Source organism: Symphalangus syndactylus, chromosome 6 (assembly GCF_028878055.3).
Source record: "Symphalangus syndactylus isolate Jambi chromosome 6, NHGRI_mSymSyn1-v2.1_pri, whole genome shotgun sequence".
Taxonomy (NCBI): Eukaryota; Metazoa; Chordata; class Mammalia; order Primates; family Hylobatidae; genus Symphalangus; species Symphalangus syndactylus.
Genome location: NC_072428.2, coordinates 70114725 through 70140398, shown reverse-complemented (window position 1 = coordinate 70140398; position 25674 = coordinate 70114725). Strand labels below are relative to the sequence as shown.

Here is a 25674-nt window from a genome sequence, read left to right as displayed (position 1 = left end):
ATCTTTAAATAACCAGAAGGCAAAAATCAAAATTATTTCAATTTTTTAAAATAAGAGCACTTTAATTCAGATACAAATAACAGTTCCTCATTACCAAATAGCATCCTTTCCTTAGACATATGGGCTTAGGGGAAAATGTTAAAAGGGCTGAGTGAAAACAGCAAGACAAAGACAGGTGTGTTCCACCTGAGTTGGAAGAAGGCTACACTTTGTATTAGGTTACAATTTTGCAAATGGTTTTTACAGAAAAATACCAGCAGATATTCTCTGGGAACCTGGACATTACTTTGAGTTAGAGTGAGGTCAGGCTTTTTGGCCCTACTCTATTGCCTAAGCCTTTTATAAATGGCTCTGATACAACAAGCTGTGGTAATCCTCTTTCTCCATGAGGAGTGGCTGCTTTTCTTCAGGAAGCTGCTTTCTCTTGTGACGACACAGCAAGCTCACAAGCACTGCCAGCAGGGCAGTGAGGGCGGCCCCTACCATCGCTGCCCCAAGGAGCCATGACCAGATCCGACTGGCTTGTTCCAAATAGGACTTAATGTAGTCTTGGAAAGAGTCTGGGTCTGAAATAGAAAGACATCCCATTGTTTTTATTGTTACCACCATTGTTACGATCACCATCATCTTCATCCTTTCACAGTCCTTTGAAATAGACACCTGGGTTTGAAGGCCAGCTCTACTACTTATTAGCTGTAAGAGCTTGGGAAAGTTATACCTAATACTCCAAAGCCTCAGTTTCTTCATCAGAAAAGTAGGAAAATAATACCCCCTTTGTTGGAATGTTTGAATTTTATAGATAACATCTGTAAGTGATTCAGAGCCTGGTATATAGTGTGTACTCAATTAAATGTTAGCTGTGATTTTTCCATCTTTTTCTGTAAAAGGATGTTGTAACTATTCCGATGATCATTAGAACACTGTTATATCATTAACCATTCACTAATCCAGTCTTTTAATTATTTGACAAACATTAATAGTAATGTTGGCAAATGCTCAGTAATCTTAGAAGCCTCCCAAGAACCCCAGGGCATTTGAACAATCTCTGTATTCACAGAGGTCACAGTCTTAAATCTTGAAACAGATTTTGGCGCATGGGCACTGTCCCTCTGTCCCAAGGCTTCGGGGGTGGGGGGCGCTCTTGGTTACCGGGCCGCAGTGGCATAGGAGTGGGCCCTGTGCCGCGGTACCCTGGAGCGCCCGCACTCTGAGCCTTTGTTTCTCCTCGGAGATGCGCGGACCACGAACCCTGCACTCTCTGGTGGAGGGCGGGGGCCTGGCCTTTATAGGCCTCAGGTCGCTGAAAGTAAAGCCTGGAGGGGCAGGACTTAGGGGAGAGGATGTATATAAGAATAATAGCCCTTCAGGTCTTCCAAAATCAAACAACAACAACCAAAACAAACAAAAAAACCCCAAAAGCCTTAAATGAAACTACAGAGCAAAAAATAAAAATAATTTTAAAAAGGGAGGAAAAAAGAAAACAGAATGAAAAGGGTAAAAAAAGTCAGAGGCAGAGCCTGAAGAATTTGTGGAAAAACTACTGGATCCAATTATAGCAAAAGGGAAGGTGGAGTATTTCTTGAAGTGGAAGGGACGTCAGATGTTGACAGTACTTGGGAACCCGCAGAAAATTTAGATTGTCCAGAGTTAATTGAAACATTCCTTAATTCTCAGAAAGCTGGTAAAAAAAAAAAAAAAAAAGGTGCAAAAAGAAAGAAATTCTTTATCTGACAATGAATCTAATGACAGCAAATCAAAGAAGAAAAGAGATGCTGCCCACAAACCAAGAGGCTTCGCTAGAGCTCTTGATTCTGAAAGAATAATTGGTGCCACAGGCAGCAGTGGAGAATGGATGTTTCTCCCGAAATGGGAATATTCCCATCAGGCCGACTTGGTGCTGGCAAAAGAGGCAAATATGAAGTGTCTTGACATTGTAATTGCTTTTTACAAAGAGAGTCTAAGCTGACATTCTTGTCCAGATGATGAAGCTTAATTGTTTGCATTGTGATATATATATATAGATATAGATATATAGATATATATCTATATATCTATCTGGGTCTTGGCTTTTAATTAACTAGTGTGGAAAAATAACTACATTCTAATGAAAATCAGTTTTGATATGTTCATTTTAAAAGTAGTATTGGGAGAGTTGGGTTTTTTTGGTGTGTGTGTGTGTGTGTTTTTTTCATCAATACCACTGGTTACTTTGAACAAATAAAAGCTTTCTGTAGTTGCTTCCTTTATCATAAAAGAACATTTGATATCATGATGTATTATTTCCTCTACATTGGAGAACAGCATTTCTAAATGTCGCGGAAAATTTCCATAGTCATTACTCAATCAGAACTTAAGTTTAGCCTAAGGACCATTCTGGGTTTGTGGGTGTGTGTGTGTGTGTATGCATAAAATGTGTACGTAAATGGCTTTTTGTGTTGTTTTTAAACATTCACCAAACAAAAATCATGGGTAAGCCCATGTTTTTGAGATGCCATCATTCTGAGCAACCTAAGAAATAAATCACATCAAATTAAATTCAAAATTTTCCTGAAGCCATGTGTTTCAAATAAAACAGATGATTCTATAATTAGTTGGACAATTTAAATGAATCATTTAAAAGCAGCCATATAAGAATCCCTATCTACACCTTTAGTCATATAAATGAACAGTTTGTTTGCAAAATTCCTAAAAGGAATAATTTTATTACTACCAACGACCTCCCCGACCAGATGAGGGAACTAGACAGATCCTGCTGTGTTTTAATTATCTAAACAAGCCTTAGTTTAAGGGACATTTAAAGATTCCTCTAGCAAGCCATTCCTTTACAAAAAGGTGAAATCCCTGTGCTATACTGACTAAAAGGTAATGATTCATGGGATGTCTAAGACTTGGCTTTAGGAACCCAATCAGATGGTTGGAGATTTGGCAGTTTAGAATCTGCTGCCATAAATGGATGAACAACTTTTGTAATGTATTGACTTGCATATTTGTTCTTTACCTTTACTCATTCCTTACATGTAGACTCAGTCTTTTCAATATTCAATTTGCTGGTTCAGCAGAAACCAGGAAAAATAATAACTTGGTAGTAATCAGAATGTTATCCAATTGTATATTGATTCCTTTATTGTAAATAAAGGTGAATAGTGGTCAATAGTTTTATATTACTTTAAAAAGCAACAACAGATTTTGACCACATGTATTTTAACAATAATTCTGAACAAGGAAAAGTCTTTAGCCTCCTGATTATTTATATTCCTTCAAACCACACAAGAACATGGCACTGGGGAGAGATAGCATCCAATATGTTACTGGCTTAGCATTTCCTCTATTATCTCACCCATCACATTATATTCCAGTTATCTATTACATGAATATTTTTTCTATTAAAATGGCTCCTTGAAGGCCAACAGTATGTTTTCATCATTGATATAATTTGGTATAGTGTCTGAAACACATATGAGAGAATGAACATGTTTACTGAATGACTGAATGTGTTATTGGACCCAGAAGATATGGTGAAGGAATGTCCCTGAATGGCAGCTGTGGAATGGGAAGGAAAGGTTTGTTTTAATGAAAAACAAATCTCATTCTCACAATCAAATACATATTTAAGGCACGTAACAGTTAAGTAGAGATGTTTAAATTTTATGTAAATATAACTATAGAATCTATTTAGGAGATTATAAGATTTGAGTGAATGAGGAAGTCTGTACTGAATAACTGTTCAGTAAGAGCAAACGGATTCTTTCTAACAAAACAATTCCTTTATAGAAGATGCCCTCTATAATGTATATAGAAGATATGTATGTAGAACATACACAGAAGATACTATAAATTTACTTTTTGACATAGCAGAAAGAAGAGAGTGCATCCTGGGCTCACCTTGCAGCAAATCACGGCTATGTGACTTAGGTCTAGAGCAAAAATATATGTATAACTTTGGGGAAAGTTCCCTTAAAACGAAAAAAAATATATCTTTGACCATTTACCTTTTCCTTTCTGACTAGCTAGAATATAGACAGATTGTTGGTGAGCCAACATGGACTATATAATCCAGGGTAAACCCTGGACCTTGAAAGTTACTGTTTTTAATATATATTAAAATTATTTTGAAAATGGGACTACAATACCTAGCTTAGATTGCTGTTAGTGGCTTCAATAGATAGTATATTTAAAATGTCCAAAAAAAGGCAGGATACATACAGGCTACATAATAAATATTTTCTTTTTTGTTAAAGGCTCGGCTCAAGTGCTTTCACAGCTTTTAAATACTATTTCTATGTCGGTCCTGTTCTCCAGCTTCTCTTATTATTGCTCCACTTCAATTCATTCCAAGTGGTCTCAATTTTTACTGTCACCAAGGGACTCTCTTTGAAACACTTTTATTTCTCAACATCTTTAAAATTTAGACTTTCTTTCTAAGCCATCTGCTTTTGAGCCCCAACAGTGCACCTTTCTGTTCTTTCCCAATGCTGTAATTTTTTGATCATCTTTCCCTATGTGAAGTCCTATTTTTCTTGTCATCCACTCTTTTCAGAATAATTATGTAGATTTTTGTTTTATGCTCTATCATTTCCAAAGTGCATTAACATGCCAATTTATTCACAAAACAAACACATGAAGTAGTTAGGGGCCATTACTCTAATGAATCAGGAGTCTGCCTGGAGCAATTAAACTAGACAATGTATGTATAGCCCTTGGTACAATGTCTACCATATAGAAAACAATTTACAACTGCTGTTGACTCTTATCATGATAGAATGATAATTTCATCTATATTTCAACTAAATCAGCTTACAATATGAGTTTTTCTTTCCAAACTTGCTTCAACTACTGACTCAGGTCCATTCTGTCTTCTGGATTCTCAAACTAGTTTCTTTGCTGCCTTGTGACATTTGGCACAAATGTCCATTTATTATAATTACATCTATTCATATATGTCTTATTTTTCAAGCTTGTCACAAACTCTCAAGAGCAAGTATTATGTCTTACTTGTTTTATTTTTCTTCTATTCATTTATTAAAATATCACATATTCATTGAGATATACTACCTGTCGGCAGGGGGGTGGGGGGCACTCTGTCTCATTTACCTTTTCACCCTCAGCACCTGGCAGGCAAACAAATCATTTTGAGAGTAATGTTGTTCTGATGAAGATACAAAGGGATCATGGAGAAAAGACTTCCTACATCTCTGTGAAGTCAGGGAAGGCACCCCAGAAGACTGTCCCACTGAGTAAAAGAATGAATTAGATTCTGAGCATATAATGTTGATGGCAATCCATCCTAGGCAGAAAGGAACAGCATGCACACAGGTATACACAGCCAAACAGAGCTATTGAACAATTTCATGAATGATAGAAGTGTCATCAAATTCCATTGGCAGAATGGGGCACTGCAGTTACCGTGAACATTGTTTTCCCTTCTCATTTTTGAAACCAAATTTCCAGGTCTTTTGTAATGTATGGGAAGAAGGAAGCCCTCAACAGAGAGTTTTTCTGCTACGTAGAAAGTAAGATTACATTTATCAACAACATTGAGGACATAACCCTTCTTTGCCAAAGATTTTTGGCCTCACCTTGTAAATTAGTTATTCATACAAGAAAATCACCTGCTACTCAATTTTCTAAAGAATCACTAAATTCAATTATAAGAGAAAAAGTTTGATAAATGGCAGATATCAGCTGTCTTTTTACAGAAACCACTTAAGTAATTATAAACATGAGTACCTGGATGATGACTAATAATCCCCTTGAACAAAATTATACCAAGGAATTTTAAATAATTTTTTAGTAAGCTTAAAATTTAGCTATGAATAGAGATAAATTTTAAACTCCTTGAAAGTACAACAGAAGCAATAATATGGAAAAATTCGTAAAATAGAAAATAGGCAATTGCTGTTACTTAGTTTAGCTATTTTGTTTTGTTTTATTTTGTTTTGCTTTGTTTTCAGAGATGAGTCTTGCTGTGTTGCCCAAACTGGCCTCACACTCCTGGGCTTAAGAGAACCTCCTGCCTCAGCCTCCCAAGTATCTGCTGCTGCTTATTTTAGTCAAACTTCTCTAAAATTAACTTTGTCAATTCAAAGCTGTGTGAAAATTACTCTAAAGCATTTCAAATAAATTGTTTCTTTGAATTTAATTGGAAATAAATAGCTTCAAGCCCCTAATTGACTCATTGAGCCTCTTCTCCCCTGGCTCATCCAGGAAATTTTGTTGCCTTTGTAGCAAAAAGTTCCATTTGGACACTAGGGAAGGAACAAATAGGTGGAGCATATGTGTAGAAGACAATATAGGGGTTAAAACCCTCTTCTCTGTGCAGTGATGGAGTGATGAAGTTTTGGATTCAATATTTGACACTAACTTTGTAGTTTAAAATTAATCACTTTATCTTTCTGAGTCTCAATTTACTTCCCCGTAAAACAGAATAAAAGTCACCCCTCCATGGGGTTTTAAAAATTAGCTGAGTCAACAATTTATATGCTGATGTCTCTCGCATTTGGATCTGAGGGCCAGACCCCACTTTTGAGTTTCAGGCCTGTGTATCCAACTTCCCAAGAGACATTTACCTTGCCGTCCCATATAACTTCATTTCACTGTATAACAAAACCATAAGTTTTCCTCTGGGTCTTTCTTTGCTCTTCTTGTTATTGTATCAGTGAACTATATTACCATTCATCAGTTTCACAGGCCAGAAAGCACAAAGCCATTCCTAATCTCCTTCATCTGGTATATAAATCATTTTCCAAGTTCTGTAAATTTTGCCTTCAAAATAATATCAAATTAATCACGCTTTCTATCTCCCTTCCTGCCACCACCAATGCAACTTAAACTACCTTTACCTCTTCCTCAGACTTTTATAATAGCATTTTCACTGCCTTTCTGCATGTGCTTTCCAACTACTAAAATTTTTCTGCATACTGAAGCTGCAATAATCTTTTGAAAATTCAAATTTGATTATAACCTGCTTAAAATTTATCAGTGGCTTGCATTATTCTAACAATATGGCCCAAATTCATAATCATGTCCTCCTTTTCAACTAGTTAATGCTACCTGTCATATTGATGTCATCTGAAATATCACTTCATTGACCCCTGGAGTTAGACATATCTCTACATAAATGAGTTTTTAAGCAAGCAGTTAAGGTCTTTCTCTTCCATTGTAAACTTTGTGGAGATAGAGACTATGTTGTTTACCATTGTATCCATAGTATCTAAGGCAATGTCTTATTCAAAGTAGTTATTCAATAAATGTGTATGTAAAGAATAAACAACTCAGTACAGACACATAAAAAAACACCTGGCGTGATAGAGTACTTATAGTGTTTTAAAATAAATGTCCAACAATGACCTGAGTATTAAGAGGTGTGGCATTTTTCTAGGAAACTTCACTTATATTAGTTAAGAGAAATGACACCATGATAAATACCACTTGCACTCAAATTGATTTATTGATTTCAGTCCATACCAGATACAATGTGATGGTTAGAATGGAGAAGCTTGCAAGATAAATTCTGATCTTGGGGATTTGGGGAAGAATAAAACCCAGGACAGATTCATACTCAGAAAAAAATACTGTGTAACTATGAGAAAGGTGTGAGTAAACATCACTATAAGTATAAAGTGATTTTTATATCTGAGAATTTGACAAATGGAGAAATAGAGTCAGAATTCAGGCAGAAACAATACCATATTTAAAAGCATGAACCCATGAAAGTCTAGCATGTTTTGGAAATGGAAACAGAGACTAAATCATAAAATCCTAAATGGAAAATCTTTGAAAAATAGTTACCAATAAGCTCCCTTTTTTATGTACTGTGGTTTTCATAGAAGAAATGGAAGGCATGTTACTTGAGACTTACAGGAAGCCGCTCCTCTTAACACACCTCCACTCTTCGCAAATTTCTCTGTTCTTAGTGATCTTAAGATTTTCCAAAAACTGATCTCTTTTGTCAGCTGTGTTAGCATTTTGTCCATTGGCTATAGTCTTCAGATAAAGCAGAAAAGTTCAATTAAACCCATATGTTTTCAATTAATCATCCCTCAAAGGGATAATCAGAACAAGGTTGATAACCTATAGGCTCTCCTGTTAGCCCCAAATTGTGTATGTACTATACCATATACTAGGTAAGTGGCCTGGGAAAATCAATTTATACTCTTTATGACTCTGTTTCCTCATCTATGAAAAAGAAAAATAAATAATGATATCTACTTCATAGAGTAATTATGAAGATTTAAGGAAGTAATGCATGGGGCACATTGAGAAGAGTTCCTGGCTAATAAAAAATACTTAGTATGTGTTAACTATTATAAACTGGGTCAACTTATTTTCTTCATGTCCTTTTCCACTATTCATACTACTCAAATAGAATAATTCAGCATTTCATAAATATACTGTACATTTTCCACCTCTACTGTTCTTGTTATTCTCTTTGCCTAGCATACCCCCTGCCCTTTTCTATCTGCCACCTGCTTGCTCATTCTCAAGGCCTCGTTTTCTCTTTTTAGGTTGAACCCTTCAAAAGTCATGGCTTTCTCTTTAGCACTGCTGTGGGATTTTCTTCATGACTCTTTTACTGCACATAACACAGCCTGATGTTTTTTACTTCCTTGCACAATTGTCTTACTTCCACACTGGAGCTTCTTCAGGTATGAAACTATGCCAGTCATGTATCACTGGATTTGAGCACAAGAGTGAGCGGGTTGAGTTTCATTCATTTGTTTATTTATTTATGTATTTATGTTTCATTATCAATGAATACAATGAAATATCAATGTTTGTTAAATACCTCCTACCCACAAGCCACACTGTTTTTGATAATTAACCCTCATGAGTTAGTGAATTACAGTGTGGTGAGATGAGGAGGACCTCCTAGAATCGAAATCTTGCTTCTCCACATTATTGGTGTTTGATTTTGAGAAAGTCACTTAAATTCTCTGGGTATCAGTGTCCTCACCTTTATCTTGGAAAAATAAAACTTACCTCCTATATGGTTTATTAATAATACATGTAAAGAATATGCATGTAGTGGATTTTGAGGTAGAAGGAAACACTACTATCTGTTCCTCATTTTGTCAAGAAGATACTGACATGGTTCTATGCAGGAAGATTATTTAGAGCCCAAATCTAATTCTAATCCTGGGGTTTTATATTGCTATCTTCGTCATAGAGCAATAAACATTATAATAGCTATTATTATTAACTACACTTAAGTTCAAGATTCCTACAAATTTTCTTGGTAACCCTAGCAAGAAAGTTCCAAAAATGATTCCAAAACTGCTGGATGTTTACCCTATGTTACACTGTACTAGGTTCATTAATGTATCATTCTCAATAATTCTTTAAGGTGTTCTGGTCCCAATATTTCAGGTGAATAACCTGAGATTCAGGGATGCAGAGCAAATTTCCCCAGATCACACTACAGTCAGTTGAGTCATGTCTCAAAACCTTTTTTCTTCTTGTTCTTCTGATTCTACTGCTCTTCCCATGGTTGCCATGTACAAAATGGCCTATGTTAAGCAAAATGAATATGACTTTAAAGATCCTCAGAATTTGATTCCTGTGTTAATAAACTGGTAATAAATTAAGGATTATAATGCACTTTCAGGATTTAAAGGGTTCAGGAATAACATTGTCGAAGCATCAAGTTTTGTGTTATCTCAAAATAAATTGGTAACACTAGATTCAGCAATTCCTCTGAAAGAAAGTAAACTTTACCTGAATCTTGTAGATAGCTATAGTCATAGCCCAGATCTTTGGATGAAATAAAGAAATCACCGTTTCTGTACAGTGGTATAAAAGGAACCATGTAGGATTCCCGGTTATGTCCAATGGGTGCATTGGCTTCTGGATAAACTTCTTGAAGAGGACGGTGCCTTCGGAGCCACTGCTCAAAAATACTGCAGAGGAAAGGGTTATTCAGACTAAGAAACATATTGTGGATAAAAGAAACATTTGAAAATTTTTAAAGTAAAATAAGGCACATATTAAAATCTGGAGACATGGAAAGATGTTGAATATATTCTTTATACTTCAAAAATATTTCGTAAAGTATCAGTTTATTCTTTCAGGCCTTGAAGTTCACTAATTTAAAATAAATATTGAGGCTAGCTTTGAAAAAATAATTTCTTAGCAGGTGAATAAAACTTACACATTGAGTTTTGAACCTTCAGAATGCTACAAAATAAAGGTAACTATTGGTTGAGTGACAATTGAGTCATAGTTGTAAATTAAATATATTCCCAAAGAAAGACCAGAGAAAGAACATATAAAACTAAGTTGGAAACAGTGCTGGAATTTGGTCATTTTTTTGGTACTGGTGGGAGGCTTTCAATGATTTAAACATTCATGTTGTGATAGGTTAAGTGTGGGCTTAATGAGTCTTGATGGGAGACAGAGCTTACCTCCAATGACAATGGTTTAAATGCTTAAACTTTGTTTCCTGGCTTTTTCTAAAGTTAGAATATGACCATATGATAAATATTCTGCCAATCAGACATACTCATTCATGACTTTGAAACAGGAGATAGTGACACAAACAAGCAGGGACAATCAGAAACCATCCTAGAAATGGGCAGTGGCAGTTGATATAACAATATTTAGTTTTCAGGGGCAGCAAAGCCAGATGTACCAGCAAAAGAATCCATTGCCCAGGAAGTGCCCCGTGTTCTATAGCATGGTTTTGGCAGCTGTCTTAGCTGATGCCCGTCTTGCTTATTCTTACCTGTTTCTGAACCTACTGCTCCATGATTTTGTGAGCTACTCAATAGCCTCTCAGCAAATTTTTTCCTACTTAAATCAGGCACAGTTAGTTTCTGTTTCATGCAACTAAAAACTTTGACTGGAACAAAAACTAAAAAATTAAAGGATTGAAAAAAATCCAGTAAGAATGGAGTAGAAACTCAAGTTGTAGGGTAATTTATAGTGAGCCATTAACAATATGACAAAGAGAATGGCTTTGCATTATCGAGTCATATGACATAGAAGAAAGGACACAAGAGCTGGAGTTGGGGAACTCTCCTTGAGGCCTAGCTCTGTGTTTTCATCTGGCTGTATAACTCTAAGCAAATCACTGAACATGGAGACTTAGCCTCCTCATCCTTAACATAAGAGTAATAATATCTGTCCTACCTGTTTCCAACATGATAGTTTTTGTGAAAGTACTAAATAAGTAAGCTATTGTTACTTAGCTGTATATTTTAAGCTAGCAGGTCAAAGGTTTGTACATGGTAGAAAAGGTGGTATTGAAAAAGAAGTGATAATGCTTCAAACAAAATGAATACAATTTTAGAAAACCATTTTCAACATTTTGAAGCACAGTAACGAAGAGAACAAGGAAGCCAAATGGAAGAAATGGTGATCATTTTTTCCATGACAGAAAACAATTTTGTTTATTAGAGGATCTGAACTTGAAGCACTACTTGGGGTCAAAGTTGGTTTTCAGTTGTGAATTTAGTGAGGAATTGGCAGTCCACTGATAAACACTAAAAATCTGGTCCATGCATACCAAATGCTTTCTCAATTAGTTCAATTATTAAACGAATATTTACTGAGTATCTACTGTAGGTCAACTTACACATAGAACTGTGTAAAAACCTGAGTTCTATAGGTTGCAACAAGGAAGATTTGTAAAATTTTATAATCTGTTTGATCTTCTTTATTCTACGAAATGGGAATTATATTTATGTCATGAAGGTAATGTGAGGATTAATTAAAATAACACAAAATACACAGTTAAGTGCTTGCCAAATGGTACATAAAAGCTATTATCTTTCTCACAGTTCCTCTCTTCTCTTCTTCCCCCTCCTAAATATTATGACTTTAAAATTGATGAGACATAACATATGCTGTATTAGAAATGCCAAAGCCATATATATGTGAGCAGTGCCTTTAGTGATGGTTATTATTCTGTTAGGCAAAAATGAGAAATTAGAAAATTTAAGAAGATTAGTTTTTCTGTGCTTCAGATTCCTCAACAGAAGAAATTAGAAACTGGCTTGACAATAAACCCCAAATTTTATTAAAGTCCTATGATTTTACAAACTAGTCCTTTTGTTGTAACTTCTATGGTTTTCTTCTCTTTACAAAAGCAGTACTTGTTTGTTATGTAAAATAGAGAAAACACAAACAAAAAGGAGAAAAGAAAATATCACATGTAATTGCTCTATGCTTTTGTTATATCTAGTTTTTAAAATATGTATCCACAACATTCTACATGTATTTTACCAAAGAAGGAAACCACATTACAAATAATATATAGTAGACATTTTATTTGTACTAAACCATGTGTTTTCAATTGGTAAATTAATTTTTTAAAATGAAAAGGAGGCTGTCTGATAATCCCTCCACCACCCCTGTCAAACTTTGACTGATTTTGGAACAGCCTGATATACAATGAACCACTAAATAAGGGCTTGAGGCAAAAATTGTACCTTTTGTCAATTGAGAAAAATTACTTCTATAGTTCAATTTATAAATAATCTTGTTTCTGACATGAAATAAAAATTCTTTACCTAAGTAGGACAACGACATCAATTCTCAGCACCAAAAGATTTAATGGATGAAACCATTAATGTGCTCGCCCACCTCATCAACCTTTTAAAATGAAGGTATTAATCTTGATTAAGTTCTTCACCAGTGATTCTCAACTTCAGTTAATTTCACCAAACCATGACTAGAATAGCTCACATAGGAATACTAATGTTTAACTTAGATAATTACATTGACATTTGGGGAGGAGGGGGTAGTCATCTTTTCAGCAAAACTTAATTTGAACTGAATCTAGATAGTTTTCTGAAAATCTGAGTAACAGTGAAATTCACAACAGAAAAATTAGAAAAATGTAAAGATGACCACAGACGGAAATATGGAAAGATGTGTTTTATAAATAAAAGCTGGCATGGGACCTCTGATGTCAAGTCTGACATGTAAAGACTCTGGTCACTCTTATCCTTAAAATAGGAAAAAAAATTGACAAATTAATAATCAGCAAATTTTCTTGGACCCATGAGAGAATTGAAGTTGCAGGGAAAACTGCCATCCTCAAAAGTGGAGAGATGGGTTCATCCAAAGGCACATAGCTGAGATCTGCTTACCAGGGACAGGAGCAGCTGGATTCCTAAAGTGGTAGGAACACTGAAACACTTCGATGAATGGCTGGAGACTGAGTCTAGACTAGTGATGACAGTGGGAAATTCCTGGGTGCTGCTGTCTTAGGGGAACTTCCACGTGTTTGGGGCTTTACCTCCAGGAACTCCACCAGGTTTTTATGGTGAAGACCTCAGAAAGATACTCTCCTTACTCTGTTACAGGGAGGAGGAGAGTGATCATTGTGAAATATGCCCAGAATATTCTCCATATCAAAGCCCTATGATCCAGGGGAAATTGTTAGAGCCTTATCCCAGTTTCAGGAAGAGAATTCCTTTCAGTCCAGCCTCTTTCATTCTTCCTGTCTCACCTAAGGGGAAGTAAATATAAGACACAGGGGTCAGAGTTTCAAGGAAATAAATAGAAATACTGCAACCAGGGAAGCAAATAGAGGCGCAGAGGCAAAAGAAGGAAAAGCTGTATTGTGAAGCCCCAATGCACTGGCCTAGTAAAGGACTAAGATTTAATTAGAATATTTTGAACACTCCCCTCTCTCATACTTTACCAGCATCCAACAAAGCTCCAGTATAACAACAGTGGATTACAGCTAAAAGAGCTGAAATACATAAACTATTTCTGAGGAAGAGTATGTAGGGAAACCCAAAACCAAGAATAGAGACAAAAACAAATACACTAGAGAAACTTGAGGCCTCTGATCTCAAATTGTAACAACTACGACAAACATTTAAACATTGCCCAACTGCTTGCCAGAGTAACAGAAATTTGTACACTAAAAGCCCATTTACCTCAGTTTATCTTACCTAATAAAACATATGGCTTTTAATAAAAAATTACAAGGCATGGCAACAGAGAAGAAAAAAAATCTGAAGAGATAAAGCAATCATTAGAATCATTTATATCATATTAGATATGATATAAATTTTGGAACTATGAGACATGGAATCTGAAATAATTATGAATAATATCAATTTTAAAAAACTATACATAATATAAAATTAATATATTAGAATAACATTTCTAATAGAAAAAGTAAATAATATGCAAAAAATCATGAATAATGTAAGCAGAAAGATGAAAACTCTAAGAAAAAATTGAAAGAAAGGCTAGAAATCAAAAACACTCCAACAGTGTTGTATATATCACTAGCATTGATATGGCTGAGAAAAGAATCAGTGAGCTTGAGGCTAGGTTAGTAGAAACTTCCCAAACTGAAATGCAAAGAGAAAGAATAAAAAATAATTAAGAATTATGGGATAATTTCCAAAAAGTGTAACATATGCATAATTGGAATGCCAGAAGAAGGAAAGGTAGGCAGAACAGAAGAAATATTCTCCAATAAAGGGAACCGGAGCTCCTCGAAGAAACAGCAGGCTCTAGGGCTGGTGTAAGAAATGTACAAGATGAATGTTTGGCATCTTTCAGTGCCATAAAGTAAGGATATGTTCAAAGAAACGACAACCACCCACAATGTTAGAGATATGTCAAAGGGACAGAATGGTCAACTGAAATCACTCCTAAAGGCTAAAGCTGGAAGAGTTCGAGTCACAAAATAAAGTCGTATGAAATAAATATAGAGGAGTCTATACAGATATAATCTATAAATATATAAATTAATAAATGGAGAGAAATGAATAAATCTATCATGTAAAAGAATTCAAATAATTATGTAGATACTCTGCCTTGAAGGTACTATATATAACTCCCCACTCACTAAGTATGGGATGCACACAGTGACTTCTTTTCAAAGAGTACAGTATGAAAACATGGTGAAATCATTTAACAGTTTGAGAAACTTGACCAACACTACCTCTGCCAGGTGATCAAGGTTAACATTCACAATGGTAAATTATGTTAATAGCGTGGCCCTTTTGCAGTGATAGAGGTGTGATAATTTCTCTCTACCCATCATAAGGGTCATGGCCAACACTCCTATAACAAAAGACAGATTAACAAGAGAAAAGCATAATAAATTATTTAATCAAAGTTTTATATGACATGGAAGACTTCAGAAAAGAAGAGCCAAAGACCCAGGGAAAATTGTCTGTATTTATGCTTAGATTTTATGCTTATGGCCAGTGTTGCAGAAATTTGGACAAAAGAGTATGATCTAATGGTAATAGACTGAGAGAAACAACCCAGTAAGCCCTGTCTGTTTGTATTCTTATTGACCTCTCTGTGAAGCAGTCCCTTCTACGTATAGGGCAGGACCTTAGCAATGAAGGTTTTATGATCTACTATCAAACAACCTAGGTCAGACTATTTCTTTATGGCCAGCTGCTACACAGGAAGGTGGGATAAGATGATAGTAATATTTTTAGGGTTTATGGCTTGTTTTGGAAAAGAAGGGTTCTAGTTTTTATGATCTTGGGGAAGAGGGAGTTTAGTTTCTATGTTTTATTTCACAGGAGAAAGAGGGGCCAGAGACATTGCTTCTGAGGAATTCCAATCTCCTTTACTTCAAAATACTCAGCATTCCAAGGCACCATACTTTGGGGTACATTTTTGAGTCCCTATACACCTTTGATATGATGTGAAGAGAATGGTGCTTTACCTCTATGGTTGTCCATCCCACAACACATATCCCAGTTTAATCATGAGAAAAAAGTCAGACAAATATCAACTGTGGGACATTTTACAAAATACCTGAACAGTACTCCTCAAAGTTGTGAAGGTCATCAAAAAACAAGGAAAGTCTTAAAAAATATCATAGGCTAGAGGAACCTAAGGAGACAGGATGATTAAATGTAATGTAGTATCCTGGGTGGAATCCTGAAGCAGAAGAAGATATTAGGTAACTACTAAGTAATCTAAATAAAGTATTGACTGTGGTTGATAATAATTGTATCAACGTGGTTCATTAATGTTGACCAATGTTCCATACCAAGGCAAGATGTTAATAATAGGGGAATTGGGTATGGAAAAGGTTGGAACTCTGCGTTCTATCTTTGCAACATTTTTACAAATAAAATAATTATAAAATAAATATTTATTTTAAAAAAGAACAAACAAGGAAGCCTTAAGACAGTTGGATATTTGGGAACTGATTTGTTGTAACACATCTACCACCACGATGACCACACACACAAAAATGTTACATACACATATATAATAGAAGACCTTTTTATTTATTCATTCATACATTTCAAAAATAAATGAGTATATTCTAAACATCTACAATAAACTGGCTCTGTGCCCAGCATTGGTGAAGTTTTCTGCCCTATAGTATTTGGAGTATAGTGGTGGAGATAGACACTAACTAGCAATTTCAGAAATCAACCTATAGTTATGGACTGGCAAATATGGAAGAATGTAATATGGTAACAGGATTTAATGGGGAAGCCTCATCTTGTCTGTGGCCTGAGGAAAAGTCTTTGATGGTGCATTCTTCAAGAGTTGAAGAATGACTGTTTAGAGAAATCATAGAAGAATATTTCTGAAGGACAGAATGTAATTTGGAAAGAATCTTTGATCGGAAGTATGTGACAAATTCAAGGAACTAAAAATTGACCAATAGTCTATAGGGATCAAGGAGCAAATAGCTCCAGATGAGGAAGGTGAACTGAGGCCAAATCATGAAGGGTAGCAGAGGCCATGTTAGGGAGATCTGTGTTTTTTTTTCCTAAAAGTGGTAGAAAGTCACTGTTTGTATCTTGGATGGTGAATGATAACATGAACAGATTATCATTTGTAAAAGACCACACAGATTTCATTGTAGAGAAGGGACTGAGGAAGAGTAGGAGTTGGTGGATATGCAGGCATCAAGGCGGATAAAGAAATCAGTGAGAAAATTTACGTCCAGGAAAAAAGATGATGTCCGGAAATCCAAGCAGTACAACTGAGTGGCCAGGTACCACAGAAAATGCCTAGTTTTCTGGCTGAGGATACTGAGCAAAGTGTTTGTATTACCAGATACAGAAATCCCTGAAGAAGTGGCATGTTAGGGGAGGATGTTCATGTCATGATTCTAGATGTTCTATGCTGCAAGATGTTTTTGAGACATTTCAGTGGGGACGTCAGGTCATTCGCTAGATATCTGGGTCTGGATTTCAGAGTAAGATTAACTTTGGAAACACAAATTGAGAAGTCACCAACCTCTAGCTAATAACTTGAAGCCATGGGAATAATGAGATAATGAAAATCCAAGAGAATCTGTAGTTATTTTTCTTAGATATCATCTTTCTGAAAGGCCAGGACAGATGACGTGACAGTCACACTCTCTTTGAGAACTACAGCTTGAGATGCCTCCAGCCACTCAAATTTCTAGTCACTAAAAATTTATTGAATTGCAGTTGTATAAGAACAAGGCCAGTGCATTCCTATATTTTTATTCTTTTTTTATTATTTGTTTCTTCATGTAGTACTTGTTTTGAAGCAGTTACTTGTTAAAACAAACTTGTAATTTTTAAATGATAATAAACATTTCCATTTAAACTTAATCCAATAAAACTCTCTAAGCCTAACTGTGCTCATTTATAGAAAGGGGATGGTACTATCTATTTTAACGTAGTTATGAGAATAAAAATAAAATAAGGAAGTGAAATGTCGAGTAACAATAGTTAAGGATAAAATGAGACAATATAAATGATTGGCTTAGTTCTGAAAAAGGAGTAATTTGTTTTCTTCCCTTCCAAACCCCTCATTTTACAGAGGCAAAATAAAATTTGAATCCAAAGGTCACAGTTAATGGTACAACCAATATTGGAATCAAGGGGTCTTGGCTACCACTCTGTTACTAATAATTGTAAATACCCTGTTCTCTGTGTGTTTACACAGGATGACAGGGGTGTTTCTGCAGTCGCAAGTATGCATATGCTTCTACCAAAGTCTGATGTGTAGATTTTCTCTCCCTTGGAAGACGCTCTGCTTGACCTTCATCTTGAAATGTAAGCTGTTTATCCAACAGACACCTGCATTAATTAGCATTAAACACCTTAAGTGTTCCTTCTCTCAGAGGACTCAGGACTCACACACTTTATACTCAACGAGCAGCAATGAATACATTACAAGATCACGAAAGGATATGTATTAGCATAAGAAATACAACAAAGGAGATAATGTGAAATCATACTTTAAAAAAAAGGCAGAGAGAGAGAAAGTAGTGAACAAAGTTGGTAAGGGACTGAGTTAAGATGAGAACCCAGTTCTTCTGCTTCTTTCTCTGACACTTTAATGTTCCCTGTCTAGGTTTCTGTTCTTTCCTTCCTTTCTCTCCATGAGGAAGTTTCTGTTACTTTCTGACTAAGCTTTAAGCGACGCAGATGGAGGAGAATTTCTCGACAGTGTGGGAAAGGTACAGAAAACAGATGCTAGATTGTCAGTTAAACATGCTCCTTATTTCAGAAATTCAGGATCACAATCACATTTTTTCTTTCACTGTGAAGGAACAAATCCAAATAGAGGCAGAGGCATTGTTGTTTTCAAAGCAGACACAAGTACATTGGAGGAATATCAATGCTGCCAAGCAGCTGAAGAATAACAGCTTTTTATCTTTTGTTTTCTCAGTGCTGTGCACACAGATTAGGTGCCAACTATTTACCCAATAATCTTGAGTTTATAATCTAACCCAGATGACAAAGTTAGCAATAAAGCAATTTCTATAAAATAAACTCTTAATATATTCTTAAATCAAGTTTAGCTGTAAGTTGTCTCCTACATATTTTAAGTTCAGCCTAAAGGCTTCTCTGTACATTGTGAACTATAACCTAAATGGGGTTGTAAACAGACTATAGTCTATTCTTGTGCCAATCACCGAGTTTTGTCTAATCCAAGGTGGCCAGCTGTTCAAACCATGTTCAAATAAGTCAAACACCAAGCTATAACCAATCTGACTGTTTCTGTACCTCACCTCCACATTTTTAACATTATTTTTCTTTTTCTGTACATTAATCTTCTTCCACCATGTGGCTGTGCTAGAGCATCTGAGCCTACTCTAGCTCAGGAAGCTACCTGATTCATGAATTATTCTTTGCTCAATTAAACACTTTTAAATTTAATTTGGCAAAGTTTTCCTTTGAACAATATCTTGCTTAATATTTTATTGATTCCATTTTACAGAAGAAAAAATTGAGTCAGAGAGTTTAAGAATTTGCCAATAGTAACTCAACTGGAAAGCAGTAGAAGATCTGGGGTTCCATTTTAGATTCCTGTGACTTTTATTGTAACACCCAGCTGGCAGAGCTAGGACCAGAATCAAGGTGCTCTGTTCCAAGTTTAATTCTTTTCCACTAACGTGCAAGAAAGTAGTAATTAGAAATTAAAACAGAAAGGTGGACAAGGCTTTCATGTTTTGTTCCAAGCATTAGCAGGCCTTTCAAAGCTATACACAGAAGTGAGAACTAGGCATCTTCTGATTTCATCTCACGTGACAAACAGACATTTGATTACAAAATCTCTCAGAGTATGTAAGAAAGGGTGATGGCACAATTGTGAAACACTAATAACAGTAGTATAAAGACATATGATTTATCCTTGTAGAATTGAAACCCTTTTTTATTCGCAGGCCATGAGGAGCTGTAGACCAGCACTGGCTTAGTAGGGTACAAGGTGGCAACAGATAAGTAGGTCAAAGAGGATGCCATGAACATGAGATTCTGGATCTGGGCCTAGATGTATCCATGATGACTAGCTTAGAATACCCTCCTGAGGAGGGCCACAGAGTACTTCGGAGGTGACTTTAACAGTGCTGAAAGGGACCTAAAGAGCTCACATTCACAACAGGCAGTGAAAGTGAGGGGAATTGGGGAAAGCAGGACAATATCTCTTGTTGTGAACATAGGAAGAACCTGCCAGATGAACATACAAAAGGGGAAAGTCCAATTTCTACAAGCACAAAGGCTTATACAAGGCATCCTAACTTTGGCCTTGGGATGTGGGAGCAAGAAGAGAAGTCAGAAATACAAAACCTCCTGATAAGAAAACTTGTTTCAAATTCCTGTTATCGATTTTTGTGAGGAGAGAGAAGATAATCTCTGGAAGTCTCAGTTTACTCATCTGTAAAATGTGGATAATAACAAGCTTCAAAGAGTTGTGAGACATAAATGAGATCAGGTACACTAAGGACAGTGCTTAACATGCAGTGAGGTTAGTTGTGGCCATTATACTTGCACAGAACAGAAAATGTTAGTTCTACAGCTTAATACAGGAGCCAATTTAATTTCCTTAGAAAAGACATTTTAAATATTTGCTATTCGGTCTCCCATCCAAGTACTAACCAGGCTAGACCCTGCTTAGCTTTCAAGAAATTGGTACACTTATGGTATAGACATACTCAAATTTTTGCTATTTGTGAATTATGGTGTACCACAAACAAAAGAGATGCCCTAAAAATTAATTCAATAGGTCTATGAATTTTATTTCTTATTTTAAAATATAAAAAGAGAATCATACAATCTAAAGGTTAGCCTCACAGATTCTGGAGCTAGATGATTGTGATACTTAATAATTCTGCAAACTGGGGCAAGCTACTTAACTTCATGTGCTCCACTCTTCTTTTCAGTGAAGTGGGGATTATAACATATTATAAGCTAAACTGTGTCTCTGTAAAATTCAAATGTTTAAGTCCTAACTCCTAATGCTTCAGAATGTTACTTTATTTGGAGATAAGATCCTTAAAGAGATAATTAAGTTGAAATGAAGACATTAGCATAGGCCAGAATCCAATATGAATAAAGTCCTTAGAAGAAGAGGAAATTTGAACATGGGCAGGGACAGAGAGGAGACTATGTGAAGACGCAGGAAAAAGATGGCCATTTACAAGTCAAGGGAAGAAGCCTTAAAAGAAACCAATCCTGGTGACACTTTGATCTCAGACTTTAATTTTCCAGAATTGTGAGAAAAAAAAAATTCTGTTGTTTAAACTACCCAGTCTGTGGCACAGGTATACCATATTTTGTTGCAATTCAATTTATTGCTTTATGCGGATATTACATTGTTTACAAATTGAAGGTTTGTGGCAACCCCACATTGCAGAAGTGTCTCAGTGACATTTTTCCAACAGCATGTGTTCGTGTCATGTCTGTCACAGTTTGGTAATTCTCACAATATTTCAAACTTTTTCAATATTACTAAATCTCTTATTATGATCTGTGATCAGTGATTTTTGATGTCACTCTTGTAATTGTTTCGGGGTGCCACAAATCACATCCATATAAGATGGTGAAGTTTTGTGTATGTTCTGACTGCTCCACCTGCCAGCCATCCTCCTTCCCTCACGCCCCCATCACCAACAGTCCTCCTCCCTCTCTTCAGGCCTCCCTATTCTCTGACACATAGCAATATTGAAATTAGGTCAATTAATAACCTTTACAGTGTCCTATAAATGTTCAATTCAAAGGAAGAGTCACACATCTCTCACTTTAAATCAAGAGGTAGGAATAATTACCTAGAGGTGGGAATAATATTAGATACATATTAGAGGTAAGAATAATAATGAAAGCATGTCCAAAGCCAACATAGGCCAAAAGCTAGGCCTTTCATGTGAAGTATAGTAAAGCTGTAAATGCAAAATAAACATTCTTGAAGGAAATTAAAAGTGCTACTCCAGTGAACACATAAATGATAAGAAAATGAAACAGTCTTATTGCCGACATGGAGAAAGTCTTAGTGGTTTGGATAGAAATCAAACCAGCTACAAAATTCCCTTAAGCTAAAGCCTAATCCAGAGCAAGGCCCCAGCTCTCTTCAATTTTATGAGTCCTGAGAGCAGTGAGGAAGTTGAAGAAGAAAAGTTTGAATCTGGCAGTTGTTCAAGAGATTTAAGAAAAGAGCCCATCTTCCTAAAATAAAAGTGTCAGGTGAAGCAATAAGTTCTGATGGAAAAGCTGCAGAAAATTAACCAGAAGAACTTGCTAAGATAATAGATGAAAGCCATTACACTAAACAAACGATTTTCAAGGTAGACAAATTGCCTTCTATTGGAAGATGCCATCTAGGACTTTCTTAGCTTGAAAGGACTCAATGCCTGGCTTTAAAGCTTCAAAGGATAGGCTAACTCTCTCGTTAGGAGCTAAAGCAGCTGGTGAGTTTAAGTTGAAGCCAGTGCTTATTTAGTTGAAGCCATTCCAAAAGTCCAAAGGCCATCAAAAATATTAAATCTACTCTGCCTGTGCTCTGTAAATAGAACAATGTTTAGATGACAGCACATCTATTTATACCATGATTTACTGAATATTTCATGTCCACTGTTGAGACCTACTCCTTCAAAAAAAGAAAAGATTTCATTCAGAATATTACTGCACATTGACAAGGTCACTCAAGAGCTCTGATGGAGATACACAAGGAGATGAATATTTCTTTCATTCCTGCCTACACAACATCCATTTGGCAGCCCATGGATTAAGGAGTAATTTTGACTGTCAATTGTTATTATTTAAGAAATACATTCCATAAGAGTAGAGCTGACATACAGTGATTCCTCTGATGAATTTGAGCAGAATGAATAGAAAACCTTTTGGAAGGGATTAACTATTTAGATACAATTAAGAACATTAATTTTCATGGGAGGTGGTTAAAATATCAACATTAATAGAAGTGTGGAAGAAGTTGAATCCAAACCACATGGATGACTTTGAGGGGGTTCAAGACTTCAGTGGAGAAAGTTACTGCAGATGTGGGGGAAATTGCAAGAGAACTAGAGTACAAGTGGAGCCTGAAGATGGAAACAAATTATTCAATCCCATAATAAAATTTGAATGAATGAGGGGTTGCATCTTATGGATGAGCAAAGAAAATGGTTTCTTGAGATGAAACTTATTTCTGGTGAAGATGCTATGAACACTGTTGAACTGACAACAAAGTACTTGGAATATTCTATAAACTTATCTAATAAAGCACCAGCAGGGTTTGAGAGGATCAACTCCATATTTGCAAGAAGTTCTAATGTGGGCAAAATGCTATCAAACAGCATCACATGCTACAAAAGTATATTTTTTGAAAGGAAGAGTCAATCAATGTAGCAAACTCTATTTTTTTCTTGTTTTAAGAAATTGTTGCATCCACTCCAAACTTCAGCAGCCATCACCCTGATCGGTCAGCAACCATCAACCTGCTAGACCTACCAGAGGTCTGACCTACCAGAAAGATCACAACTTGCTGAAGCTTCAGAATATTCTTAGCATTTTTCATCATAAAGTATTTTTTAATGTAAGGTATGTACATTTTATTCGTAGGCATAATGTTATTGCACCATAAATATACTACAATATAGTATAAATATAACTTTATATGCACTGGGAAATCACAATATTAATATGACTAACTTTATTAGAATGTTTGTTCTATTGTGATGGTATGAAGCCAAACCTTCCATATCTTAGAGTTATGCTTGCACTGTATTATGGAAGCCCTAAGAAACCAATAGGTAATAGTACTTACTACAAGGGATTGTTTTTAGCATTAACTGAATTAATGTATGTAAAATCAATTAGAGTAACGTGTAGCATAGAGTAAGTATTGGTGTTATTATTATTGTTATTAAAATTATAAATACTTTGTTTTGGGATTTTTCTTCCTTAGGGGTTCTTTAAACTTTTATATTCTCCTACATCTTTTGTCCCTTTAAGATTAGCTCAATGGCTACATCTATGAAAACTTTTTAAGAGTTGACATTTTCCTCCTTCGATTATCACATTTATCATATTGCATTGCATTTATTTGATCCTGTGTCATTTTTTGTCTATATGGGAAATTCGCTGAAAGCAATGATATTGCCTTATTGGTCATTATATGTCCTGTGTCCATTAGAGTGCTTGCCAGTTAAAAACAATATGAATTCAACCAGGAGATTGAATTCATATTATTTATTGTCTCATAAACCATATATAAAATACATAGGAATTGTATATTTTTCCCTAGAGAGTCCAAAATTTTTTCAAATTGTTTAAGATTAAATTCTTTAAGATTAAATTCTTTAAATTATTCAAATTATTTAAACATTTCATGAATCACTAATTTAGTGTTTAGATATCAGAACTTGGAGAAGAAAGGATCTAAGAAATGTTGATGATTTGGGGTTGAATCTTGGTAGATTGTACCATTCACTAATTCCCATCAGTCAGGGAACGGTGCCTGGCATGTAATAAGCATCGCACCGAGTGCTGGAAATACAAAGCCAAATGAGGAAATGTGCTTGTCTTACAAAGAGCTAATGTCTGGTCAATAATTCAGCACATTACAATGTGAATGCCAGCAGAGAAGGGCCCTTCATGCCTTGGGAAAAAAGATAAAGAGGAGATAGTATCCGTTTGGATGAGGGTTGTGTGGTGTCGGTCAAGGTGCCCCTTTGGTGACACTGGAACTTAAGTTTTAAAAAATGAATAACAGAGATCTAGGCAAAGTAATAAGAGAGAAAAAAGCACTCTAGGAGGAGTAAAGCACAAGCATGAAGGAACAGAAGTATGTTTTTGGGATCCTGCAAGTAGATCAGATGGATTGAAAGGAAGGATGTTATGTGGATATCTGTAGGTATATGTGGTTTAACCCAAATACTGTAGGGTTTGCATGAAAGGTAATTAGTCGATATTAGTTTAAAAGCTGTGAGAAGCCATTGGAGGATTTTAAGCCAAGGAGTGACATAATCGTGCCTAGTTACTGTATAATTCAATGGACCGACAGCTGAGTTTGGGAGCTCAAAGGGAGCAACACAGTTGTAGATACACAGCCTGCTTTTACTGAGACCACTGGGAAAAACTTGGAGCATCTGTCTGGGTTTGAAATAACAGCGTCCCGGGAGCTCTATTTCCTCCTGGCTCCTGGCTAATGATGAAACACATTTGAGGAGTATCTGGAAATTTTCACTGCAAAACAGCCCTTTTAAGAGAACTCGACACTTTAAGAGTAGAGATTGTCAGGAATAAATAGCTTCAAATGAAAATCCTTTTATACACCTAAGAAAATCAACTGTGGCCAATCTCAATTAACTACAGTTTTAAGTATATAGTCTAGAAGTTCTTAACTTAGTTGAAAAAAAGGGGAAATAAACCCTTGGGAAATCAGTAAGGGAGTTAAAATCAGATTAAAATTACTTAAACTAATGATGAAACTTGGAGAAACTTAGTATAAGAACCAGAAACGCCTAAATAATTAAAAGTTTAAGAAAGAAAGGCAGTTTCAGTGTTTTTTTCTCTCCTTTTCCCATAAACATTTAAGTATATCATTAAGTAGCAGGCACCCTGCTATGAACAATTCAGTGTGCACCCAGGATTGAGAGACACTGCATTAGGCAGAAATTGCACTCAAATAAAATGAGCCAGGCCACACTGGCCACAGTAGTCAGGATGAGTCTAGAAAAGGTCTCCTAACAGACCTCCAGACAATGCTGGGTGTAAATGGGAGGTCTATTCACTTGGCTTTCAATAGGAATTACTGATGGGCCTTCAAAGCCTCACCCCTCTTACCTGTGAAGTGGTGATAACAAAACTTACCTCACTCCCTTCACTGAGTTGTCCATTTATTTATTCAATAAATATTCTATCATGTCAAGAATCATGACATGTCAAGCTCCAGTGACATAGAAGCATAGTCCCTATCGTCATTGACCTCCCTCCATTTGTGATAAATGCATTCATAAAGTGT

The 25674-nt window shown here is 35.7% G+C and overlaps 1 protein-coding gene and 1 pseudogene across 1 annotated transcript in view; one reads left to right on the top strand and one right to left on the bottom strand.

Moving 5' to 3' along the window:
• Nucleotides 1–217: 217 nt before the first annotated feature.
• The window catches only part of TYR (tyrosinase), a 116477-nt gene continuing 91020 nt past the window's right edge, over nt 218–25674 (bottom strand). The window contains exons 4-5 of the mRNA XM_055281345.2: nt 9715–9896; nt 218–566 (exon numbers count right to left, since the gene is read on the bottom strand). Coding sequence (XP_055137320.1) covers nt 340–566; nt 9715–9896 — 409 coding nt within the window. The 3' untranslated portion in view covers nt 218–339. The remainder of the gene's footprint in view (nt 567–9714; nt 9897–25674) is intronic.
• Nucleotides 1232–1993, top strand: LOC129484103 (chromobox protein homolog 3-like; annotated as a pseudogene).